At 47.9% G+C, this 27,244-nt stretch overlaps 1 protein-coding gene across 1 annotated transcript in view; it reads left to right on the top strand.

Moving 5' to 3' along the window:
* Nucleotides 1–1,258: 1,258 nt before the first annotated feature.
* Nucleotides 1,259–27,244, top strand: part of Sntb1 (syntrophin beta 1) — a 117,902-nt gene continuing 91,916 nt past the window's right edge. The window contains exons 1-3 of the mRNA XM_010619649.2: nt 1,259–1,443; nt 4,665–4,714; nt 10,248–10,464. Of these exons, the coding sequence (XP_010617951.1) occupies nt 1,259–1,443; nt 4,665–4,714; nt 10,248–10,464 (452 nt within the window). The remainder of the gene's footprint in view (nt 1,444–4,664; nt 4,715–10,247; nt 10,465–27,244) is intronic.

Genomic DNA, 27,244 nt, shown 5'->3' on the forward strand with positions numbered 1-27,244 from the left:
TGCTGCCCGTTCCTCGCTGCCTTTCTTCAGATGTCAGGGTAGAGCTGCTGAAGCAGGTCCTACGTTTTCCCGAGGAAGAGGAACCGCCATTATTCATGAAGGTGAAGGGGCTGCTGGGAAACGGCTGAAGGCTCAGTCTGGGAATGTCATCGGTCCAGTCCTCCTGACTCGACTTACGCCCAGGAATCCATTTGAGGCATTTCTTGTACACATGGAATTATATTCTGAGGCACTTCTCAGATTTGAGGTATGTGAGCCTTTTCTCCCCGGCAAGCTGATAGAACCCGTGGAAGGGGGAACGTCTGTGTCCGGCTACCAGGCTAGTCTGGCACTCAGTGAAAGAATGAATGAAATTAGATTTTCAAACATTGATTTCTTTTTGTTTCCTAGAGTTAGAAAAGACATTGGTACAGCAGGCATGGTGGTACACACACACCGGTAATCCCAGCACTTCGAAGGCTCAGGCAGAAGGAAAGATTGCCCCGAATTCAAGGCCAACCTGGGCTACACTGTGAGTTCAAGGCCAGCCTGCACTACATAGTGAGACCGTGTCTCAAAAAATACCAAGAAAGAAACACAAAAAAGCAAAAAGAAGAGAGATTGATAGCGCCCTTGCAGTGCATTTCGTCCCTGAAATCTCATAACAGCAATACCAGTACCATGGGATTAATACCTAAATTTCAGTGCCATGTGTCTTCTACACATGGTTTCCAGGAAGTTGTGTACATTTTGAAAACATTTCATCCCTATAATGGTCCCAGGGCCCAGGCACTATTGTAGAGTGAGCATCTGAGATAGACAGATGCCTTGTTCAGAGAAGCCTGGCTTGTAAGTGCTGAGATCCTTTGAGTCTGGGGCTTGTTTATCAAACCCCTACTTCATATCAGCGCGCTAAGGAAGACATTGTTTTCCTCATCTAAATTCAGATAGCTTGCCAGACTGCCCTGTTGACATACAGCTAATACCTAGCGAATATGCATCGATAATGAAGCGATCCCAGCTGCCCCTGCGTGGTGATACAGCCCTGAGCTGACCACATTCCAGAGGGGCGCAGAGAGTCTAAGGGATGTGAGAAACAATCCCTCCTTCCACAAAGTAGTCCTCATAGGCAAGTCAGGACCTTGCTGTTTTTTCATATATTAAACCCAGATTGTACTCCTATCATTTGGGTTTACCGATCCGAATTCCATTCTGCAGAGACACACAAAACGCCCAAACCTCGGTTGTCTTAAAAATCTTCTGCAGATAAAAGCTAACAATGGGAACTGACGCTTGGTGTTTGTTATGCCAAGTTCCTCCCAAGGAGTTCTCACAGGTGCGTTCGTGGAGCCCTACGACAGCCCTGCGAGATCACTGGCAGAATGGCCTGTGGGCAGACAAGTGCCACACCCGGGCCCACAGAACTGAGCTGCAGAAGGACGAGGAGCTGGGCCAGCGTCAGATGTGCCCTCCTCACTGCACTGATTTACGCCCTTGGTCCATGGGTGTCTCCTTTATTTTCTGGCCTCTCCGCAGCCTGGTTACCTTTTCACCTTCATTACACACTTCATAAGCTATCAGTGCTTCAGGTATGGACTGATCAAGGAGGGGGAAGGGAGGGGAAGAAGAGGAGCAGGAGGAGAGGGAGGGCTGTCGTCTCCTTTCCTCAGTGGAATCTCAGGCCCTATTCCTTTATCGTGGTAGCCATGGCCATGGAAACCCCTGGAACCCTCATGCACAATCTTCCTTATTCCACAGGTTATAGTAACTTCTTTCGAGTACACAATAACAACTTTTTGTCTTGTTCCCATTATATTAATCTTTTTGTGTTTATGTGGTTTGGTTTTTTGTTTGTTTTTGTTTGTTTGAGACAGGGTCTCAGCGTAGTTCGGGCTGGCCTCAAACTCACAGTGATCCTCCTGTCTCAGCCTTCCAAGTGCTGGGATTACAGGCAGGTGCCACCATGCCTGGCTTTATTCATGTGTTTAATTTTGGCCTGTATGAAATCTTAAAATCTTAATTTTGTCACCAGGGCATTAGCTGTCCCTTGCCACAGCTATCCAGTACCTCCTTCACACCGCCCAGTGGCTTCCTGCCTAGCCAGCTCTCAGCCAGAGGAGGTACTGGGAGGCCAGAGGAGCAAGAATGAGATGGGTCCAGCGCCTTGAAGCCTGGCTTGCCTTCCCCTTTGTGTACAGCCAAACATTTACATTCATTCATAACATGCTGGGAGTGGAACACACCAGACAAGAGAGATCCTTTTCAAAGCATGGTTGTGAGCTCGTGGCTGGATGGACACTGTACAGAGTGGCCCTGAACATCAGGCAGCCCAGAGAGGGACCCCTCTGCCCATGTCCTGCCCGGGACCTGTGGGGCTGGCCTTGCCCTTCTTTGGCCACGCGTTCCTTGCTCACGAGGGAGGCGTGGAATTCCTCTCTCTGAGCTAGTGTCCTTCACACATTTGGGGCCTGCTGGACAGGAAGTCATCAATAATTGCTAGTTGCTGTTTTGTTCTAAAGCCAGAGTTAGTCAAACCTGGCCTGGCCTGCTGCCTGCTTTTGGAATGGAGTGTCGGGATGCAGCCACACCAATGTGTTCACGTTTTTTTGTACATTGTCTATAAGCTGTTTTATGCCACTGTGGCAGAAGGAGTTGTCAGAGAGACCCTAAGACCCATGTAGTCCAGAAAAATCCCTGTCTGGATAAAGGGCGGGGATTCCCCAGCTCCCTTGTCATCCTTGGACCTGGAACCTTGGCGGATCACTGCTGATCTCCGTCCTCTGCTTCTTCATCTGGAATAAAGATCCACTTTCTACTGAAGAATAAGTACGCTGAAAGCTGTACCTTAGAGATCCCGCTGTCATTTTCTTTGCTTGGTAATTCCGCATTTTGCTCACCAGACGTTTGTGCTAAATTCCTGCGATACAGACACGGGTAGCACGTTGCTCTTCATCTTCCACTCACAGATGGAGAAGTGGAGGCGTGGGAGTGCTGAGATCTTCCCCACCTGTACAGTTGCACACGGCACTCTGGGGCCATGGCTGGGTCTGGAGGAGAAAGGCAGTGTCAGCTAAACTCTTGAGTGAGCGAGCTGGTGCAGAGGGTTCCAGAAAGCTTCCCACATGGAGGCCGCTGTGAGGACCCCAGACAGGCAGCGAGGAGATGACCCCGTGAGACTTTTGAGCAGCATTCCCTGTGCCTGGCACTGCCGGAGCTGTGGGGACCCGGGCACTGGGTGGCAAATAGGCAGGGGTCAGGGCTCTGCGGGAACGGGGACGGACCTCAACCTAAGTCACTGTGTGTGCCATTTTCAGTCAGCGCCCTGCGTTGGCCTGTGTCCATACCGTCCCCCATACGCATATGGAGACTGGATGTATGCGCATTGGGCAGGAGCCTGTCCCTCTCTGTCGCACTTGGAGAACCCCATGCTACAGTCCTCCCCAGGCGAGCAAACATCTGTTGGACTGGTGTTAGCCTCTCAGGCTGAGGGAAGGTTACAGGACCAGCCGTGGGCAGGTTACTCCCCTGGGGGCACTTCCTGCTCTGGGACCATGGTCTTGGTTTGCCCAAGAATCAGTGGCTGGATGCCTAAAAGGGGGTGGTTCCAAGATGGTTTGTATTTGGAGGTCAGCGATTCCCCCTCCCCGCAGTTACACCTGCTTCACTGTACTCCTGACTCCACAGGTAAATAAATACTCGGCACCATTGCCCTGAGGGGCCTGCTGACCACGGGAAGACCATTTGGTCCTTAGTGCCTTTTAAAATCCTTGCAAGAACCCACCTACCTGGCAGAATGGAAGTGAAGTGAACATTGGAAAGGGAATAAAAATGATGATTCTTGGTCTGGGGATTTAGCTCAGTGGTTCTGCCGCCTGCCTCACCAGCGCAAGGTCCTGAGTTTGATCCCTGGTACCAAAACAAACAAACGAACAAACAAAACCCACCACCAACAACAAAATAATGATTCTTGTAAACAACACTGCCAAACCAAAGACAGGCTTAGGCTGCTTCTCACGCCTGTCAGGTGCCTGTGGGGTCCGCGGGGCCAGGAGCTGCACCTGCTCTGGACCCTGCCATTTTATCAGGACTGTCTGGGGTTACATGTGTAGCCAAGTGGGCTGAGACAGACTCCCGTGTCGTGTTGCCCGGAGAGGCAGCTCCCGCTGAGTCCTGCACTCTGAGAAGAGTGAGGGCCTCATTTCCCTCCCTCTACAGGGGAGGAGAACGAGGTCTAGCTGTGGAAGTGCTCGCCCCGGGCGAGAGAGCTAGATAGCCACAGAGTTGCAGCTGCAGTCCAGGTCCCCGACTCCCAGGGCCAATTCTCTTTCCACCACGCCTCTCAGGAGGCCTAGAGTTATATTGCCTCTTCCATCATTTCTTGGGCATTTTAGAAGTATAAATGACCTTCCCTCTGCATCTCTCCTCTCTGTGTGACCTAGGAAAATGTTATTAAGGGAGAGGCGTAGACTGCCTTTGGTCACCAAGTCGCACTGTCACCCAACAGCCCTCAACTGTGAAGCCTCTCTGAAGGTCTGGATACCCAAGTCTTCTCGCCTCCCACTGGTCTCCTTCCCCCGATCATATTAGAAAACTCACAGTTTGTTTTCACCTCCCCTAGAGTAATGAAATACTTCTTTTGCTTCCTGTAATCTAAGTCCCTTTTCTGTTGTTGTTTTTGTTTCAAGAAAACTCGAACATATCAGAAGGGTTTCCTGGCTCCTTAGACACCAGCCTGGTAAGAGCGTCAAGGATTTGCCCACAGCCTTTTCTCATTAATAGCCTGTGTGTGCTTTTCCTTCCAAATGTCATCTGGCCGCCCCAACAAAGATCTAATTGTTGGCAACTTGGCCCCTTTGCAGACTTGTGCTTTCCCGTGTGTTCTTTTGAAAGCCCCACAACTCCTGCCATTCAAATGAAACAGTGCAAACATATTGAAAGTGACTTGGTGGATTGTTGGTTTGATGACCACTTTTCACAACTTCCCTCCTTCTTCTTTTTAAACTGAAGATTGGAATTTTAATTGCTCAACCAGTTTTTAATTCATGGTGCCCAGAAAGGGCATGGTTTATTAATTAGTTCAGATTATCAGGCGCTCTGAACTGGGCCCGGCTGCTTCTTGATTGGTTTCAACAGCTCTTTGCCTGAAATTACTCTCTAAAAAGCACAGAGAGGTGTAATTATGCAGACATAGCTGTTCAGTGCTGCCAGGTTAAACCCTCTGTTATGCATACACATTATGGTGTCTTAAAAGGCATTTATTGAAATGCCATAGTTTAATAGTTCAGTCTTACAAAACCAAGCTCTCTTATGTTACAGGCAACTGCCTCTTAATTGAATGTTTTCTCCCAGCACAGAAAAACATTGGTTTAAACACACACACACACACACACCCCAGAATTGTGAAAGACAGTATTACTTCATGGTTAAAAAGGAAGGACCTTGAAGGCCATCTGCCTGGGTTTGCCTCATGCTGTGGCCATGTCCTAGGACCAGATTCATTACACATGTGATTTAGCCTCTCTCTGCTGCAGGGTTTTAGGTAGAATGGGGACAGTTACTGAATTGTGATAGCTAATCTTGGTTGTCAACTTGACTGGATTAAGAGACACTTGGGCAATCTGTAAAGCTTATCTTTGGGTGTGTCTGGGTGAGTCATAGGTGTGTGATCTTGGGGATTGTACCCGGTCCCTGTCCTCTTCCTCTCTGCTCTTGTCTTGCCCTTTTTTCCCTATACCATTAGTTGAGTGGCTCTGTCCACCATGCCCTCCTACCATGATGCTTCTGCCTTGGAGCTAGACAACCATGGACTGAACCTCTGAAAACATGAGTCCAAATCAACCTCTCTTCCTTTCAGTTGTGCATGTTGAGTATTTTGTCCCAGCAATGAGAAGCTGACTAATACAGCTCTAGCCAGTTTCCTAGGTTGTTGTGAGGTGTAAATGTGTCAGCACACAAGAAACACTTAGCAAAGTGCACAGAACATAGTTCTTGTATTTTTAACGGATTGCTTTCACACATTCACTTGTATTTATTTGTTGTAAAGTCTAGTTTGTTAAACTCTAAAAGAATGGGGAATGGCGTCGTTGTGGCAAAAACCAGGAGTTATTCCCTACTATCTGGATCTGCACTAAGTACCCTAACCTAGAACTCTTTTTCCAAAGTGACAGCCTCCCCTCACCAGTTTTCAGCTACGTGGTGACAAGGCTATTCAGAGTAAAGAATTTTTTAAAAATTGAAATAGTCACTGTATTTTTTTAAATCACCCTTCGTATTCTATACCTGCTTGCTCCACCTTTCATATCTCTCAGTCTCTATTTTGCATTTCCCATCTTTTTGCAATGTAATTTCATTTTATCTACAATGCATTAATTTTTCTGATATACTGTTGAAGTTTTCATTCTGTTCTTATTGTTGTTGTTACTACTAGACATTCTGTTTGGTTCTTTTCCCAGTCTGTTAGGTCATTGAAAACAGCAATCTCTGCCTGAGTCCTTCCAGGGCTCATTGGCTTTAGTAGATGAACTTCTGACTAGCAGGTAGGAGACCACATTTGTTGGAGGGTTCTTGTGCCAGCTCTTGCTCTTGGTAGCTTATTTCCTTTCATTCAACTTATTTTTAAACTTTTATGCCTAGGCGATTCATAGGGATTCTTTCCTAGAAATAATTTTCCTTTCTCCACAGAGGATTTGGGTTTGATTCTGTTATGCTCCTGGAGACTTGTGGGGTTTGGGACCTCCTTACACCAGGTGCAGTGCTGAATACAGCTGGTCCCATCATCTACTTACCTCGTGTCTCCTTTTCTAGGCTTAAATTCTTTGCATCCGGAGTCACTTTAAATGAAAATTAATTGATAAATTTTCCTGAAGGAATTAACTTTTAAGTTAGCACCCCAACTTGTTAACTTATTTTCTGTCTTTTTTTCCAATTGCTCAATCGAAAGGGTTCTCCTACATTGACTTTCCTCAGTTCCATGCACTTTCCTTGAGGTATTGTTTGCAAATCTTGCAAATCTCCTTTGCAAATTACTCCCCACACAGGAATTTGTGCTTCCAGGCCAAGACCATGCACACCTCCCTGGGCTCCCATCCCCAGACCACAAAGTCATGAGATTCTTTAAACCTTAAATTAATGCTCAAGAATGTGGCTTAGGTTTTGTCTGGCAGTAACCCTCCGTGGCCCTGGAAGTAGTACTGTTTTTAGTATCTTTGCGTTTAAATACCATCAACCGTACTTTCCAGAAGCTCTTTGATTTTCATCTTTGATTTTGCCACTCTTGTTCACAGACCACAGTGAGAATATCTGCTTCCAATAAAACAAAGTCCAAATGTGTTAGCTTGTTGTTTTGCATCCTGCATCTAAGTGCCAGAGCCAGAATGTGCTCTCTAGTTCATCTGACTCTGGCTCCACCCCTCACTAGCGGTGTGATTCCATGGAGGATAAACTGAGCATCCGTGTTCTGGTGGGTCCAGTGGTACCAGCCAGCAAGGGAAACTCCACGTAAAGCCCCCAGCTCTGACAGGAGAGAAGAGTCAGCCCAACAAAGCACTTCTTCCTGCAGGGTCTCAAAAGGGGAGAGAGAGGCCTTCCTATTTTGTATTGCTGTGAACACACTGGCATGAGATACATAAAAGATACTTCAGCTGTTTCTTCTCTAGACCTTAGCTTCCTTCTTAAACACAAAACAGGACCTTAAAGAGTAGTTTTGAAACTTAAATGTGGGAAGGCACTTGAAGAAACTGGTTCGATACTCAGCACTTAAGGGAGTATATGATAAATGTTTCTTCTTTATCCTCTTTCAAATGGAGGACTAATTTTCCTTTCCCATGAAATTGCAATAAAAATTGTAAACCAGAGCATCTTACACAGAAGAAGGACCATCGCTTTTCATCTTCCATCTAAGTAGGTGGCGGAGTCAGATTTCATGAAACGATATAATCTCTGGTCAAATCAAACTCTCGTTCCACCATTCCGTATAAAAGACAGATATTTATCTCTGCTGTTTAAAAGTCCTTGCTACCCTTTCAGATCAATTTCAAATGCCGTCCATTCCGTGAAGCCCCGATTCCTGTTCCCAACAGACTCACCCTGAGCTCCAGCCCAGAGGGAAGAGCAGTGCCATCAAGAGGAAATCTTTAACCCGTCCCCACTGATGCTCCGACGGCCTGTGCATCGATGAGTGTGACTGCACGATCAAAAGCAGTGTTCTAGCTTCTACAAAAACGGTTTTAGAGATTTAAAATCTCAGGGTCTTCGAAAGAGTTCTAATTATTCTGCCTCTCCATGGCGTAAGTCTGTCCTGCTCGGGTTTCCGCGTTTGTTCTCAGGTATGTCTGTGTTCCTCTCTAAACACAGACATAATGTATTCCTTAAAAAAGTACACTTCATCAGTAATCTTTCTGCTTCTGTAAATGTAGCCTGTTCTAACAAGTTCACGGCAACCATGGGCTGTGCAGTTCTGTGCTCTTACATTAAGTGAAAACCCTGGAATCTTCTTGTAAAATATGTGTTGGTTCCAAATGACTTCTCTGCCCTGTATTAATCCAGTGGGTTTTGCTCTCTGCAACTGAGTTCCCAGTGTCTGTCCACACCACTTGCACCTGGGTGTATTTTATCTGCTCATGAAACTGTGGGGTCCATTTGGTCCACCCTGATGTGCCTGGAGCCTTCGGGTTGTAAGGGGTTCTTGCAAGGTGCTTCATGTCTGCTATAAAACCTAGCTATTCGATTTTGTGCTGTAGCTTGTGTGCTTGTCATGTGTTCGACCCTAGGTAGGAGCTTCTGCCTGGGGCCCATTGCTTCCAGGATTCGTGATCTGTGTTGGGCTTAGAGAGGCTCCTCAGAGCAGAGAGACAGCTCTGAGTTGTTTTCAACTGATACCTGCAGCTAGGTTGTAGAACAGGGGTCCAGATGGGACACTCCCTATGCCTGTGATTCGTGAGTGTAGAAGCTGCTCGTGGTCTTTTCTGCCGTCTCCCACACCCTGGCTCTATCAGGGGTGAAGGTCTGGAAGGAATCGCCCTCTGGGTGTAGTGATGTGTGCTGGGTGGGACTTGGCCATAGTTCCTGCAGCAGAGACCCCAGCATGGGGCTGATGTGAAGGTTATAATGTTCCCGCTGCAGGCTCCAAGGAGCTCGTTGCCTATGTCCTTGAGACCTAAGGACCAAGCGCTCAAACTCAAAAATGCAAAAAATTAACAAATCAAAAAGATAACTTCTACCACTGAGACAAACACATCAAACACCAGAACCTCAGCCAGGCATCATGGGGCACGCCTGTGAGCCTGGCACTCAGTACCCTGAGGCAGGAGGACAGCCCTGAGTTCGAGGCCATCCTATGCTATCTCATGAGTTCAAGGCCAGCCTGAACTACCTAGCAAGAATCTGTCTCAAAAACAAAAACAAAAACAAAAAAAAAGGAAAGGAAAGAAAGAGGGATCAGACTTCAGTTTGCTTCTTTATTCACATTCAGTTCTTGTGTTATTGTTGCTCTTTTAAATTTTATCAAAGTAATATGTGCATATAGTTAAACATGAGAGTCCTATAAAAGGTAGTAGACAAATTGTAAAGGATCTATTTCTCCATTAACTTGACTTTTATTTCCACTCCCAAAGCTAACTTCCTAGTGTTTTCTTGTGTACATATCCAGAAATAATTGTAGCTATAAATGTATATAAATTTATTATTTTATCCAAAGATATTACAGTAGATACTGTCAAGTTTGTGTTTCCACTAAAAAAGATCGTACAGTTGTTTTAGTGAGCTGTATTAAAATTTATTAACTTGCCATTTTTTAGTTTTTATCTCTGACAGATATTTTTGCCATAGAGTATGTATTTTCATTGTGTGTGTGTGTGTGACTATTAAACTGAAAACCACGCCTTGCTTCTGAATAGGAAAATGGTATTGTGAGCAGGGAATGTACCTGCCACATCCCTTATATTCATATTAAGTAATACATCTATTAGCCTAAGTTATGCTTTCTCACTCTCTGCCCATTTGCTGTGAGCCTTCTTCCCAGAGTGCTGCTTAGAATCCTAAGACAGACACTGTCATAGCTGAAAAAAGCTAAAAGTAATTCCCAAGCGTAGGACCTCGTAGTAGCAAGTTCTAAGGTACACCAGGTGTATAATTTAAATAGTAAGGTAATTATGCTGCAAGGAGCAAAAGTCCCGAATCTCAAAGAGCTTCCCTGTTCAGAACCTGTCCCGCTGAACCTGTCAGGAACGTGGCCTGTGCGGAGACTGAGTGTGGCTGTCTTTCGCTTGCAGTGAAGTACATGCGGGAAGCCACGCCCTACGTGAAGAAGGGCTCCCCGGTGTCGGAGATCGGCTGGGAGACGCCGCCCCCGGAGTCCCCTAGGTTGGGGGGCGGCTCCTCGGACCCGCAGGCCTCGCAGGCCTTCTGCTTCCACCGAGACCAGAAGAGCATCCCGCTGAGGATGTGCTACGTCACGCGGAGCATGGCCCTGGCGGACCCCGAGAACAGGTGAGACCCGGCGCCCCCTCCCTGTCTCCTGCCCGCAGGGTTCAGAGGGGCCTGGGCCACGCTGGGCTGCGGACCTGGGAAGGCTCCCTGCTCCCAGAGAGTAACTGGAAGGGCGTTAGAGACGGTGCGCGCGCGTGTGCTCGTGTGCTCGCGAGTTCCAGGTCCCCCCCCCATTCCTTCCATCCACGTGAAGGATGCTGCCCTGGGCCTAGGTCCTGGGTGGGTTTCTCACACGGCCGTGCCTCAGTTTGTCACCTACAGGGCGGGGCAGTAACTAAGCTGGCGGTGTGGCGTGAGGCCTGGCGTGGGGAGGCCCGGGGCCCCCGCAACTCGGGGCGAGAGCAGTGGGCGAACCTGCCTTCGGGGCCCTGTGGGGCGTTGTTAAATGGGAGAAACCTACAGCTGCTTTCTGACCTAAACCTCTGCTCAGAAAGGAAAAGGGAGCGGCTCTGGCCCCAGCCCCAAGGCTGGACGGACGTCACTCGCGGCAGTGAGGAGGAAACCCAGCCAGGAGCAAGGAAGTGTGTGGGCCCCTTTCCCCCCAAATACCTGACTTTAACTCGTCTGAAGAGAACATTGTCTATGTGGGAAGAAAATAAGAGACTTAAAGACAGGAGCTGAGCCCGCAAATGGGGACCCTTGGTGACCCCTGCATCCACGGTAAAGAGCTAAAAAGTAAGAGCTCCGCCTCTGGGCCTCCCTGAACGCACCTACCCCGAGAGAAGCGTCTGGCTGGGTTCAGAGGGGCTTGGGGTCGGGAGATCCAAAGGAGTAAGGGCGGAGAGTCATCCTTGGCTCGCAGCTCAGGGTCCTATCTGTCCCTGCCCTGGTGAGCGCCCTCTAAAAAAGCTGGGTGGACCCGGGGTTCCAGCCGGGGGGTGGGGGGGTAGGGCTCATGCCCCGCCCACGTCAGTTACATCTGCACAGGGATTGGCCGGCGGCCCTGTCAGTCAGGCACCTGCTCAAGGGTAGGGAGAACAGGCCAGACCCGGAGAGCCCTTGAACCCGCTCCGTCTCCTGTCTGTGCAGTTCCCCCTGGATTTCTGCCTCTCTCTCCTGGGCCTGCAGTTGCTGTCTTTGTTGTAGGTGTTATGAGTGATTTCTTTCAATGGACTTCGCTTGTGTTTCAGAGAAATTTGAATTAGTTGCGTTTTGAATAATTGGCGAATTCCCCATGATAAAGACACATGTCTACTGTTGTAGAAAAGTTGGAAGAACTAGTGATATTGTGGGGCCACGGGGCTGCAGGCTGGGTTCCCACCTGTGGGCCCAGTAGAGGTTTTTCCTTTGCCCGGGGTGAGCGTGCCTGTTACCCGCGTCTCGGGGACGCACACCTGCCTGCTCCAGTCTGTGACCTCGTGTCCCTGCTTGATCCCCTTAACAGTGCTCAGCTTCTGCCGTTGCTCCCCTAAAACACTGCGGTGCAGTGGTCCTAAGTGGCCAGTGTCGTACAGCCGCCGCATGGTGTCACTGGGCCGAGCCCCTGCCTCACGAACGGCGACCACGTCCGGAACCACCTGTTTCCAGAAAGTGCAGACGGACTGGAGAATTGCTGGGGGTGGGCATAGAGCATTTACCACAGTGGGAAGAAAAGTGGAATAGATTTCTAGGGTTTCTTCCCACAGTGGCGTTCCACGTCAATTTTATATATTTTATATTTTTATTTTTACTGGTCCATAATACAGTGCACAACGATTGTATTTGTGAAGGTACATCATACATCTTAATTCTATTTACTTCCCTATTCCCCGTGCCTCCCACCATCTCTTGGTCGCCAATTATGTTTTAAAGAATGTTTTAGTAAACGTCAGGCCTTAATCCAAATATTGGCAGCTTCACCCCATGTGTGCAGCCACTGGAGGAGAGGGGGGTTTTAACTTCTATGCGCGTGTGATGCTCTTCAAACTCACGGTAGAGGTGGACCTGCGGGGCCTCTCCTTCAAGGGATAGAGAGTACCTGGGGGTGAGAACCAGCAGGCCAGTGTGGGAAGGGAGGACCCAGCTCAGGCGTCAGGGCCACACGGTCCAGAACCGGTGCCAGCAAGGAGATTGAGAGCCTAGGGGAGACCCGCCCCTGGCTGAGGGAAAGGAGCCAAGTAAACAGATATTGATGAAATCGTAGCACAGCGTACCCATCAGACATGTGAAGCCTGCCAAACACAACTTGACACTGAATAGAAGAGACACACATAACACAAATTTGGGGGGGTTTTTTGTTTGTTTGTTTTGGTACCAGGAATCAAATTCAGGACCTTGCACTCACAAAGTAAGCACAGTGCCACTGTATTATGACCCTGGCCCACAAAGTTACTTTTTAAAGGTGAAAGACACAGGGCCTGGCAAAAGTGTACAAGGCAAATTCAGAGTAGCAACAGCAACAGAAAGCATCGATTTCCATCTTGTTGTGTGATTAGGGAAAGTGCAAGGTGAAAGCAGAAAATAAGGCAAGGAAAAACTGATTTATGCTGACGGCCAGAATTCTCAAGGAACGTTCAGTTCACAAGGAACATTCGATAGATAGAAACGTAAACCAAATGAGACAGCAGCAGCCTTTATAGTAGAAACTGCAGAAAATACAAGAAGAAATAGACACATACGCAGATTAGATAATGTAATATACACACTATTCTCCATCCAAGACAGGAAAAGTGGAGAATAAACAATAAAGGATAAGCAAGATATAGAAAATCCAAACTGCATAATTAATAAGGCAAATCTAGATACATTGCAGACTTTGTAATAGAACATACTCTGCAGATCCACTTAAGAGTATACACAAAATTAGACACAGATTAAGTCACAAAGAAAATACTGAGGGTTGGGCTGGGGATTTAGCGTAGTGGTGCCGCCGCCTGCCTTGCAAACACAAGGTCCTGAGTTCGGTCCCCGGTACCAAAAAAGAAAAGAAAATACAGTGGGTTGCATAAGGTAGAAGTAATGCAAGCAACATCCTCTTAGGCTAATGGAATAAAACTAGAAAACCAATAACAAAATCGAACCACGGAACACCTTTCTGCTTGGGTGTTTAAAGACACTGTGTCATGTAACTCTTGGGTCAAAAAAGAAATAGAAAATAAAGATAGTATTTTAAAAATACTGAACACAATTCCATGTATTAAACATAAAAGAGAAAGGAGGAGAGGATGGAGTGCGGCCAGGCATGGGTCCCACCAAGCCCAAATCGCCCTCCCGGTTACCAGCACTCGGGTCTGCCCCAGAGACAGCCACACCGCTCTGGAAGTGAGAACTGATGCAGACAGTAGATTTGGGGTCCAGCCCCGTCCTGGCTGACCCCAAGCCCAGTGTCCTCCTCTGACTCCCGCACGTGGCAGAGCAGCACACCTGAGCTGCACGCCAGGGGCTCAGGGGCTCTCCTGGGTGCCGAAACCTGGGAGCTGACGGCAAATGTCTCAGCATCTCCAGACTGCTCCCCTCTGCTGGTGACACACAGCTGCTCATGGTTTGCATGGAAACCTCTGATGTTCAGTTTCTCAACTAGAAACAGCCAAAGCACAGCAGGCAGGATTGCTGCTCTTTCAGTGAAAAAGGTCACTCAGCAGGCTCTGAATCCACAGTAATATCTCTCCGCTCTTAGCTAGCAGTGATTGCTACATATTTTTTATTCTCCTCTTCCACGTCTCTTGCTTATCATATTCTGCTCTTTGCCTCTGTAGCCACCACCTAGCTCTGGCCACCTCCTTAGACCTTTAGATATTTAAATCCATTTCCCTGGGGTGGGTGGAGCTTTGTTTCTCAGCCCATCACTTGCTTTGCACCTCACCCACCAAGGGAAGAGAAACTCCCAGAACTCACTCATCTGGTCAGAATGGCTTCTTGTCACCTGCAGTATTTAAACATCTCCATATTTCATTAAAAAAAACACACACACACTACATTTTATCTTTCCTAGCTGCTGCTTTTAGAGCTTTCAATGACACAAACAGCCCACTGCGGCGCGTGTGCCATGGGTTCACAACCACTGGCCTAGAACATAATTTGGCTGGAACTAGAATCCTCCTAAGGAGAAGGGAGTGGAATTACTGGCAAGTGGCTATAGACACTGTGCAGAAGTCAGTAGAATACTACTCAATAAAGTAGAAGAAAGTTTTCTTTTTCCAACTGCATTTTAGAAGAATAAGTTAAACACCATCACATTTGAAGCTAAAAACGAACAACAACAACAACAACAACAAAAAACCCCATGAGCATTCTCTTTCAGATGAGGAAATTCTTCCACTTAAAATTATAGAGTGTGTCTGTCACCAAGGATATCATTTCATCAGGCTCAGTCTGTCTGTCTGTCTGTCTGTCAGTGTGTCTGTGTGTCATTGCTTCTTATTGAAACAAACCCAAGAGAAGTGTTTTTTATTGAAGAGAAAGGGTGTGGCGATCTTTGTGTTTGCTTGAACAGTGCTCACATTCTGCCTTTGAGAGTCATGGGAAGTGGCGTATGTAGTCACCTTCTACAGTTGTGCTCAAGGCGACTGGCAAGAGGTCAGTTCAGGAGGTTGTGTAGCACAGGTCAGAAATAGGAATCAAGAAGCCCTGAGCCTCTGCCCGAGGTCCTGAGCTTGCAGCTCTGCAGAGCCAGGGCTCATCCCTGGCTGGAGTCCTTCCTGTACGCCTTTGCTTGTGACCTGCTGTCGGTCCTTCCAGCATGCGTGGAGTGCTTGCCTCTTTTTCTCTGGTGGGTTCAGACCTACGTGGCCGTCTGTCTGATGAGGGAGAGGATATTGGCGTGAATGGCCAAGGAGCGATGCTTCTCAATAAGAACCCTTGCATAATTTACACCTTTATACACAACAGTGCACAAAAGGCTCATTTTAATGAGCTTGAAAAACCTTTTCATAGCCTTGTTATTTTTAAGAAAATCTATTTCCTTCATAAAAAAAAAACTTCAGCATTCAGACTAATTATCATACATTTCTAATCAGTCGCGTAGGAATTAGGAAGGTTCCTGCAGTCGTGAGCTCATTAAAAGCTGTCTCTCGCTTGCCTCGGTAGACTTGAGGACTTCATCCACCTGCAGCTCCCAAAAGGTTCATCTACACCCTGGCTGAACCCCAAGCACCATTCCAGCAAGAGTTGCTGCCTCTCTTCCACAAGGTCTCAGAGAGGTTGAACTTGACCATTTGAGCATGCAAGGATTTTTGCTAATGTTGACTCTCAAAATAGAGGTCTTGATCCCTTGCTCTTGATACATTAATTGAACTCCATTTGGTTTGCAAATAGCTGCTCCAGAATTTTCCAGCTGAGATAATGAAGCCTGTGAAAATCACCCCGGTGCTATCATGCGGGCATTTTCCGCTCAATAGGTATCACCGTACTTGGCATTCTACAGTGGGAGACGGGCTTCCCTCCCTTCTTTTGACACACACGTGTGGAATCTTGTTTCCCTAGGGGAGAAAGGGTTGGGGACGCAGAGCCCCGCGTGTACATGTAGAGGCCAAACTTGAGCATGTAAGGCACATGTCTTGACAGACACTCCTGAAGGTGCTGCAGTGGAACTCTTGACATTGTTGTTATGCTCATCTGATTCCGATCTGTCCCATAACTTTTAACTTCTAGACAGATAGATAGATCTGATCCCCAAGTTCTGTGCTCCGTGCCTGCTCTCTGTTTATTTGTGCCACCACTCTGAGAACAGCTCATAGAGATCCCTCCCCCATCACGGGAGGGCAGTGGATATGGCGTCAGCCCACTTTTGGCAGGACGTTCACTACAGGGTTTTACGGGGCAGTGGGCTGTGTAAAGGAATCAATAAGAGATGAGGCCACACACAGGGCTTCCCACAGCAGGGAGACGCTAAGGAAACGGTTCCTGTGACTTGAAGACGACAGCCCTGGGATGGGAGCAGGAGCCCACCGGGGCTGGGAGAAGGTCAGGACCCACGTCTTGCTCTTCTTCCACCATGGAACCTCCGGTGGAGGCGTCCAGTTAGCTGCGTGCAAGTGCAAGCCAGAGGCTAGGAGCCCCAGGGGTGCCACGTAGTGTGTAGGATTTGACATCTTGGAGCACATGGCCAGGAAAGAAACGCAGAAAAGGAAACTACAGGCAAAAATTTAAAGTAAAATCACAAATTAAAAAATTCTTCCTCTTTGAAAATAGGTCTAGGGCCAAGGATTTAGCTCAGGAGGTTCCGCTACCTGGGACCCGAGTTCGATCCCTGGTACAAAAACTAAACAAAACAAAACGAAAATAGGTCTGATGTTTACAATATAAGTGATACTAGTTATAAGAAAGTGGGGTTACCCAAACACTTCATTCCCTGCCCTTGGTGGGTAAAACACCGTGAACACTACCAGATCGCTATGTGTAGGTTCCTGTCTAACAAATGCCCCACTGAGGGTTTCAGTAGAGATTTCTTTTAGCCACCATGTTGTGAACTTGACAGATAAGCGACATCGGGAGCTCAGAGGGCAAAGCAGTTTGTTTTAGCCGAGCCGGCAGCTGCGGCAGGCAGGGCAGCGTGGCGCTGGATGGGTTTGCGGGGGTGGGAGCCTCTCCTTCCATCATGACAAAGCTGTAGGCTGGAGCAGGCACAGGCACAAGGGCCACTGTCCCCACCCCAGGATGGATGTGACAGTGGGATATGCGTGCAGGCATTCTGTGGACAGGACACGTGAGGACAGGGAGCAAGTGCATTGAAGCAGTAGCCCACCATCGGGGACCCAGCACCAAGAATGCAAAGTCTTGTTAACATTAGTTTGCTGTTGTCTGAAATGTCAGATTGTTCACCCTTTATGCACACGCTTTCTCTTACAGTGTAGTGCACCCCTCCTCCAATCTGGGATGAAACCCTCTGCTCTTCTGTGAAATTCACGGTAAATGCCATGGCCCACAGTCTGTTTTCACTGCTGTGTTATTAAATATTCAGACGATCGGAACGTATTTCCCGACGTTACCTGGAGACACAGCACCAGGTCCAGAAGTGAGAATTCGCAGAGTTCGTTTCTCGAGCACCCTGATGATACTTTTCTGAACTGCATCCATTGAACAGTCACGAAAAGATGATTACATTTCAGGCTAGGCTCACCCAGGCTTGATTACCAGCTTCTCTACTCATTATCTGGGTAACTTTGAGCATTTAATGTCTTCGAATTTTTAAATTTATGAAATAAGGGTGATAGCACTTTATGTATATACTGTTTTTAGAATTAAATCAGTTCATCGTTGCCTAATATCTGGAACACAATACTCCTTGGAAAATGGTATCTCTTCCTGTTTCCCTTTAGTTTGAAAAATACCCAGCTCTCCTAAGAGTACCAGAAGATTCTTCCAATGACCTGAGAATTGTTATGCATTTTTTACATAGTTTTATTAAGTGCTGGGAAGTCCTGGGTAAAATATTGAGTTGAAAATGATAAAACCGTGGTTTCAGTTAGATGAAAACCACACCACGATTTTAGACATTTCTGTCTGATCCCCATCTATACTAGCTGGCAGGTGGAAGAACTAGGTCAGGTTGCAAATAGCTCTTTAGATTAATTTCTCCAGGAAACACAGAGGTATGCTTTGAATCCCTAAAAAGGTGTAGAATCCTACCAAGGCCACATACAGGTTTACAGAAAGACTCCAATAAGTTCTGATGGCACAGTTCTCCGTCCTGCTGTCAGATGTGAGGAGAAAAGGAGAGTGGCATGTAAAACAGGGTGTATGATCGAGAGTGGAACTCTGAAACAAATATTCCTGCTGCCGAGGGAGCAGTCGCAGCACCCTGCTGGCTCCCATGTGCACCGGGCTGCATGGCCCCCGCTCACACCTACACAAGGTTATGCTAGCCCGGTCACCCACCGTCCCAGCTGCAGAGGCCATGTACTTTCCCTGTCCTCTGGTTCTGCAGATGTTTCTCCTTGCTCTATCCTTCTTTTCTAAATCCTTCAAAGTGACAAACACTGCTTTGCAGCAGATGCCTATGGCTTTTGCTGTCTGTGGAAGAGAAAAGAGTTAAAACTAACTGGGCATACAGCCCTGAATTGGAGGAGCTAATTAAAATTGTTTTGTTGTTGTTGTTGTTTTAAGCAGCGTTCGTAGAAGCTGAGAATTATTGCTCTCATGGAAATCACTGTATCATAGAGGAAAGAACATATAGTTCTGAAAACAAGGACATAGGTTTAGCTCCTAACTCTCTGAGATCTTAAAGCCCTTATTTTACCTCCCTGAGCCCCGGCTGATCTATCTATAAGATGTGGTTAATAAGACATACTTTTCAGAACTGCTACAGGTCTTAACTATCTGTCAAAGTGTGTCACCTATGGAAAAACATATAAAGCCATTGAATGAGAAAGTACACAAGGTATGCCTTCCTAGAACATGAAGTTCATTCAGAATTTTGGGAGAAAGCCTGGCGTGGTGGCGCATGCCTGTAATCCCAGCACTCAGGAGGCTGAGGCAGGAGGATCGCTGTGAGTTCGAGACCAGCCTGGGCTACATAGTGAGTTCCAGGTCAGTCTCAACTACATAGTGAGACCTTGTCTCAAAAAAACAAAAAACAAAAAAGCCAAAAAAAGATTTTTGGGAGAATAGAATTTAAGATTTATTTTCATAGACGTTAAAGCTGAAACATGAGACTTTGAGACTTCAAAACATTTTTTTACTTGCATGTATTTTGGATCCATCCTACATTCCCCTAAAAGGGAAAATTTATTTATTTCAACAATGAAGAATTCTCAGAAATTTATATAAAGAACAGTATTTGGCAAATATTGGCAGTCAGGTTACAGTGAAAGAAAAACCCATTTGTAACTTGAGCAGAAAGGAATTTAATATAAGCAATCAGTTGCCCATAAAAAAATTGTATGGGTTCAAGGAAAAGACTTTAGGTTGAGTCTCCATTAATGATGCCCAGAATTCTATAAAACTGATATGGTTTAGGGAAGTGGAAAACCAGGGTGTTGCCATGGAAATACTGAAACAATACAATACTAGAGCAGTGACCCTAGAAACCAGAAAACTTGGGGTGAAGGAGCTGGCACCTCACAGTGGCTTCTTGACATGCAGGAAGCTGGGGATTGGACATGGAACTCAGGGCCTCCTCATGACTCTTCTTTTTAGCACACCTAGCTTGTTCTTCAAAAGGCAGCTAAGACATCAAGAGTACGTCCTCTTCTTCACTTCTGCTGTCCAACTCTTATGAACAAATACAAAATTCTAGAACCCTAGCTGCAAGGGGATTAGGGAAGTTGGACATTTTAAGCCTTCTGTCACCTGCAATACAGCAAGCATATCCTAAAGAAGGTACAAGGAGGCTGAGGCGGTCCTTGTATGCATCACACAAGGAGTTGGCCACATGGTAGAACTCAGATGAGGCTATTGCTTTGCCCTTTCCTTTGAAAGAATCATACCAAGAGCTTACATGGAAGTCTGTGCCTAGATTGTTTGGGGAACTTACAGTATCATGATCCTACTGGCTCAGTTTTAGAGTTCTCAACATAAGTATTGTGGAGAGATAGTCATGCTCACCAAATCGTCTGCCTCCTTAGGGTTTTCTGGGCCCTGTGACTCGTCTGGCTAATAAACTCTGAGCAGAAGCGACGTCTGCCCTTGGGAGCTGAGGCTGCAGTGAGCACCTGTGTTCTGGCAGTGAAGTAACAAAATGGCAGAACTTCCTTCAGCCTTGTGTGCCAGGTGACCTAATGGGGCAGATCCTCACCTCAGCCACCTCAGACCATTTCTGGATGCAAAGCATGTTATTTTCATACGCTTGCATTATGCTAGGCGACTGAGATTCTGGGATAAATGATACCAGGGCATAAAGCTCTCCTATCGTTACTAATACAGCCATCATGTAAATGTAATGAGTTTAGTCAAGCTGGTTAATATTTATTGAGAGTCCCCACGAAGTCTCACGAGGCAAGAAATGTTTACTAAGTGGAGTCTCTCTTTTCCTCACTTGAAACCATTTTTAATATAGAGCCTCCAAAGTCTCTATGCCTTTCTTTGTGTTTGTTGGTATCCAAGAAGCACCAGGTGAAGGACCCTGGGCCTTTTCACACTTGGAATATGTGAAAAGCATCCTTCGTTGTTGCGGCGAGAGCTGTTGCTTTAGGAGACTGTTGCTATTTGCAGCCAAGCCACATTCCCACTATATCTAAAGAACACCCTTGTTTGAGGGGAAGCCCTGTCTCTGTTTGCCTCAGCAAGACTGTGTGTAACTAGAGACTAAGCGAATTCTGTTAGGGCTAAAGGCTGGAATTTGTGTGCACGTTCATAGCTTTTTTCTGCCTTCCTCACTACATTTGAAGATGAGCCACCAATTTTTGATCAAGAACAGAGTCTCAAAAGCACTTTGCTCTCTTATTTGCTTTTGACCTTTTATCCTTTCTCTTATGTTTTTATCAGAATTTGCTTCCACTACAATAATTCTCAAACTTCTTTAGAAAAAATCTTACCGTGTCTCTTGTTACCTTTGCTGCCTTGTGTGTGCCACGTTGTTTCTGCTCCGCTGTGCCTATTTGTCGTCCCTACCTTGCATTTGGCTGATTATGGACTGAAACCTCTACAAACTGTAAGCCAAATAAACCCTTTCCCCTCTAAAAAAGAAAAAGAAAAATCTTACCATTGCAGGATTGATGTGAAAATCAGTTGAGACTGTGAGTGTTAACGTACTGAGTAAACTGTGAAGCTACAACAGTGTCAGAAAGGACACACTCCACTGAAGATGTCCTTATGGTGTCATCTCTACGCTGGGGCCCCCCACAGCCCAGGGCCATCAGCAGCGTGTGGTGCAAGCTCGCCAGGCGGACCCCACTTTGGTTACCCCACACGTGAGCGTCCTGTGTGGCTGCTGCAGGTTGACTCGTGTCTTCACTTGATTGACATCTGTCTCTCTAGTGGCTCCTCAGTGTGGCAGACCTGCCTGCTCCTCTTCCCACACCCACCACCCCATGCCCAGCCCAGCAACCGGCTCAGAGTTGGCACTGAATGCACGGACTGGTGTGTGGTGGAGGAAGGAGAACACGGAAGACCGGGGACAGACATGCTCCTCGGCCTCTGTTCAGCGCCCCACACTGCGCACATTATCAAGGGACAGGGCCAGGCAGACGCTGAAGATTTCATCAGCTCAGATCTTGGTGAAGCCCCACGACCGCCCTGGTCCCCAGATGGAGACGTTCGATCGGTGCAGTCAGCACATCAGGCTGCAGAAACCCTGGGGCACCACTTGGAAGAAAAAATGACCACCGTGCAGCACATTTGATTTTATCGTCCTGAGGGAACTGGAATTGCAAGCTCTGCTGGCCTCCCCGTGAGAGCTGCATGGCTGTAAGATTGTCAGGAGCAGAACCCCTACTTCAGCACGGCAAGGGTTTCCATTGCAGTTTGTGCCCTTTGGCTTGGAACTCCTCCTTTTGAAGAGCCTTAAACTCTAGCCCAGAGGGAGCCCTGGGGAGAAGAGGCTGGCTTGGCCCGGGTCTGGGGAGGACACTGTTGCTCCCTTTCCCTGAGGCCCTGGAGCCAACCAGTTGTAATGAAGCTAGAGAGCCCTGGCTGCAGGGCCTTCTGGGCATGGGATGCAATTTATGCCACTCCAGGCCGGACAGCTGCCCCTGCATGTGCCTGCATAGCCTAAGGATGGCTTCATCCCATGGGAAAGCAGAGTCCAGCCCACATTTCCATCAGGGACCAAGTAGGAAGAGACTCCCATGGGCATTTTCAACAGGGGAGATGGAAGGCGGACCCCTGGTCAGCCAGCGGTGAGCAACAGCAGGAGGTGCCTGCCTCTCTCAGGCTAAAGGGACTAAGTGCGACCAGATCCCAGGGCAAGGCCCCTCAGCAAACATAGGAGCCCTGGAGAAATGCGGAGATGTCTACTAGGTGGTCTCGTGGCCGGGTGGTCACCTGACCGTGGTTTTTCCTTCCTCCTTCCCCGATCCCTCCTCCCAAACCTGGTGACCCCTGTTGGTTGGAGCCACGTGACTCAGCAGCCTAAGGACGCCTCCTTCCAGTGGTGCTGAGCAAAGCCAGGCACAGTGTGTGGAATGGATTTGAAGGCAGGCAGGCCCAGGAAGGCGTCTGGTTCTTCTCTACACCTCTAGGCCACGCACTCGGTGAGCGGAGAGTGACTCGCAGATGCACCTCGGCGAGAGCCCTTATGTGGAACAAGTCACTTCACTCCTGGGAGCATGAGAGAGTACGGGTTCTGCGTGCTTACCCTAGCAGGCAGATTATTCTGCTCTTTATTGTCATTCAGGAGCTCTGCACCATCCTACGGGGCTTCTGTTCTCATGGCGTAAGACTTTAACGAGTAGCTCAAGTTACCTTTACCCCCACCCCTGTCCCTGAAAGACATTCTTCTGCCCAGGTCCTTAATGGCTATGGCTTCGATGTGCTTTGTATATTTCTTTGGTGGAAAACATCCTTCTGATCAATGTCCCCAGTCCATACAACCTGCATGGGATGTGGTCTTTGAAACACTTAGTGATGTTGGCAGTGGTGAAGTGTGTATGCTTCCGCAGCTGTGCGTACACATGCTGTAACACGCAAAAGCCACAAAAGACACGCAGTGAAAATACGTGTGTCTTTAACTCTTGGGTCCAGACCGTCTGGCTTTTTCCCCCAGAAGCAATGACGGTTTCTAGTTTTTTAGATGTAAATGTCAGTTTGAGACCGTGATTATTTCCCTGGAATTTCCAGCCGCAGGTGGATTCATTTCCTTGGGCTGCCATGACAAACCGTGCCTGGGTGCCTTCAAACTGCTCTACATCAAAGCGGCGGGCAGGACCCTGTCTCCTCCCAGGGCTCAGGCGAGGATGCCTTCTTGCCTTTCCCAGCTTCTGGTGGCCGCTGCCTGTCCTTGGTGCCCCGCGGCTCACAGCTGCACCGCTCCAGTCCCTGCCGCCAACATCACGGGGCTTCTCTGTCTGTGTGCGTCTCTGCGCACCCCCTTCTCTTAAGGACTTGTTCGCTGGATGCAGGGCCACCTAACCCCACGCGGCCTCATTCTAGCCAGTCCTGTCCATAAAGATTTGGCTTCAGACAAGGTCACATTCGGTGGTTTTGAGTAAACACAGATTTGCAGGGAATGGTGTTTCTCAGGCTTGCCCAGGGAGAAGACACACCTGGTGGGGAGGCAGGTGGAGGACATTCAGTGATTAAAGTCCAGATTCCTGGCCCCACCCCGGACCCACAGAACAGCACCCTCCAGAGAAGAGGCCTGGGAATCTGCAGCCGGTTTTCTAGACAAGCCTCATCAAGGGAAATGCTCTTTTGAAATAATCCAACAAAAACAAAGCTGCCAAAGTTGAAAACTCCATCCATAGGCCCAAGGTCAGACACAGGCTCTGCTTTTCACTAGTCAGCAGTCCCTCTGGGCTTTGGACTTTGTTCTTTAGTGAAAATCACATTGGCTCCTCCATAGAAATGGGAAGGACACAGTGTGTGAACTCCGAATGGTGCAGGGCTGCTAAGAGGAGGATCCGTGCTTGACTTGAACCCAGGGCTTGGGAGTCCACGTGCACCTGTCTTCCTTTTGACTTCAAGGGGAAGTTGTGCACAGGGTTATCTCTAAGAACCAGGTTCCCTCGAGAAGTCTCTAGCTTGATCGTATTCACAGCGCTGTAATACACGCACCCTCACGAAGCAGTGCTCGTGAGCACAGTGGCGTGTTGTGTGCCATGGCAGCGACCTCTGCTCGGAATTGTCACTCACCGGGCCCTGACAGAGCCACCCTACAAGCCCAGGTGCCCCTCAGTCCCCACTACCTGTGGCCAGCTTTTCTGCCTGCCCCCCACCCCCCAGAACCACTGGTGCTGTTATTCCCAGAAAGCCTCACTTTCAGGCTCCAGCACTTGCTGTACTGAGCCCAAGACAGTAAGTAACGACGCGGGGTTAACCCGGCTCTCTCTGATCCTGAAGCCTGAAGTCCGAGTGGTGTGGAAGTGTGGAGGCATCCGGTGGAGCCATCCCACTGCAGTCTCCAGATCCCTTCCGAAACTGCCCTAACCACGCCCTAGGGCGTGAGGCAGACAAAGGCCTTTCCCACCAAACTATGGTGCTTCTCACTTATTCATCATAAAGCCTAAAGCTCGTGCCACACACTGCTCTGTTGTATCCCAGTGCGTAGCACGGTGTCGGAGTGTGGGTCTCAAATTGTGGTCCCAGACCAGCAACCAGCCCTATGAGCGCCACTGGAAATGTGTCAGAGTGCAGATTCTCGGCAGGAGGACTTGGAGGGGGACCCAGGATTCTCCGAGGAGCCCTCCTGGTGATTCTGTCCTCAGGTGTTGTAGTCTGAGAGCCGAAAGGTTGACCCACCTCACATCTGCTGTTCAAAAGCAGGGTTCATTTGCAGTCTCTTGACTTTTGCGTACACAACTTTATAGCATATTTACCTTCACCCTGTCATTGCCCGGTTCTCTCTGAATTGGTTTCCTAGTGCAAGAGTTTGGTTCAGTCCATAGTTGATTATCCGGTACCTTTCTCAGTGCCTGACAGGTAGTAGGCGCTCCTTAACTATCTGCCAGTAGAATAGGGTGAATCAATGAGTACCAAGGAAGCTGGACCTGGAGTTTCCAGAACACGCTGTTTTTAGGAGCTGGGTGGAACCTCAGAGAACGTACCACCCTACTAGAGCAAGGTCCAACTGAGAAGGGCTCCTAGGTTTCAGCAGTGACTTGGCAGCAAAAGGAGACATGGAATGACATCGCGCTGTTTTTGGTCTCTTCCTGCTTAAGTGTGCCGCAAGGCACAGGCAGCAACATGTCACCGAGGGGCTTATGAGAAATGCTGACTCTCGAGGCCCATGGGATCAGAGTCCGCATTTTCATATGATTCATCCCGTTACAGTTTGACAGGCGTATTCATTTTGACTCAGTACGGGGCTTTCACCAAATGAATCTGTCATCCGTTAGTTGCATGTCCTTTTTTTTGTTGGTGTTGTTGCTTTCTGGAAATGAATTCAATTTCCTAGTGAATCCACACATGTGAGAAATTTACTACGGAGGTGGTGGTGGTGGTGAAATTAATTAAATTCACTCATTGCCTTGGAAATAAAGCTTTAACGAATGATCAGAAAAAGTTCCCTTGGTGCAGATGGGGAAGCTGGTTTCTCATTGAGAGCAGCACCAGCCTGGCAGAAAGAACACCAGCCGCTCCAACTCATGAAAAGTCAGCAAATAGCTCCAGACTTCTATGAAATGCTCATCCCAAAGCTGGAACCACAATCAAGGTTATAGGTAATCCAACCCCAGGATGCCATCAGTCGTGTCCTCCTTACCCCAACCTGCTTCGTCCTCTCTGGGCCTGGGCCAGGGCCTTTTGAAGCTTCATTCTGTCTGGAGCAGAGTCAGCTTTCTGTTATGTTCTGGGAGTAGAATTCATAGCAAGAAACAGACAATCAGCGACTCACCGACATAAAGTATTACCCTGTAGAGTTCCAACTCCTGCCCCTAAGTCCATTACTCGGACTGCTTAAGATTTGTAAAATCGTGTGGTTTGAGCGTCTTATTTCCTCCAGCTGTCCTTGATGAAGAATTAGTTTGTCTTGGCTGGAGCTAGAATGGGGGCAGGAGTATTAAAAGCATGGATAATATACAAGCCCTGTAATTGATCCCTTTTAATTATCTGTATCTGTGATCTGATGCTAGCAATGCCTTTGGGATTGATCCCTCTGCACAAGCAAAGTGCCCAGTATATAGTAGCTCCTCAGAAAATGCTTAGGAACTGAGCTGAAGCGAGTACAACTTAGTAAGATAGCAGATGCCTTCGCAGTGCAGGCTGCCCCACTGAGAGGACTACCTTAAGATTTCTCTTGAAAGGCAGGGTAGAAGACATTGACTCTGAGCAACACAGGGTACTAGGAACTGGATTTACTTTCCCGCCTGAAACAAAATCGGGCAAACTATGTGTTCCAGCAGTGCTCAAAGCCTTGGGCGTCAGGCAGTGACACTGGAGAGATGAAACAAGCAAGATGATCCTTGAAAATTTCTTCAGTTTACTGTTTTAAAGAGTTTTCAGGCCATGGTCCAGGGAAAAGGCAACTCCAGTAGAGCTCAGCAGACACCTTGAGTTGGGAAGACAGAGCTGAGGGCCCAGAAGCCCAGAACAGCTGGCAGTGCCCAGACAGGGGAGAGGGACATGCAGAGGGAATTTTGGGGATTTGAAGAGGTCCTAGGGAGTCCTGCTGAGTACTGATCAGCAGTGTGTGGGAGGAAGCTTCACAAAGCCAAGGGGCAAGTACCCCACAGGGCCGGAGGTAACAGTGCTCAGCCCTCACACAAGGCCGGCAACCGTGTCTGTGCTGCCAGATGTCATGGTCCATGAGACACTGGGAAGAGAAGACGGAAGTGCCTGCCCCAGCGCCACAGCACAATCCCCCCAGGGGAGACCACTCTGATCCTACTCAGAAAGCTTAAAAACAGCAGCGGCAAAGATCAAGTGCTTCCCAAGTAACTTAACCGTGTCCCACAGGGGAAGAACACCAAAGAATATTTTTAGGGATATAAAAATATCTAGCATTCATTACAATAAAATGCAGAGTGTCTGGCATCTACTCAGAAACCACCAGATGTGCAACAGATTAGGAGGACATGATCCATGATATGGCGGAGAACCAGCCCAGACCTGCTGTGGGTGTCAGGCTGACCCATCGTGGACATTAACACATTTCATGCAACTGCATTCCATATGCTTAAAAAGTAAGGACACAAAGTCATTTTTGTTAAAAAAAAAAAAAAAAAAGCTAAATCAAACTTCTGTAGATGAAAGCTATAATGTGTGAATGAAAAACAGTGATTGGAATTCACAGCAGATAAGACCCAAGAATAGAAAGTTTTCGTAGCAA

Source organism: Fukomys damarensis, unplaced genomic scaffold, assembly GCF_012274545.1.
Source record: "Fukomys damarensis isolate Sample0158 unplaced genomic scaffold, DMR_v1.0_HiC HiC_scaffold_5, whole genome shotgun sequence".
Taxonomy (NCBI): domain Eukaryota; kingdom Metazoa; phylum Chordata; class Mammalia; order Rodentia; family Bathyergidae; genus Fukomys; species Fukomys damarensis.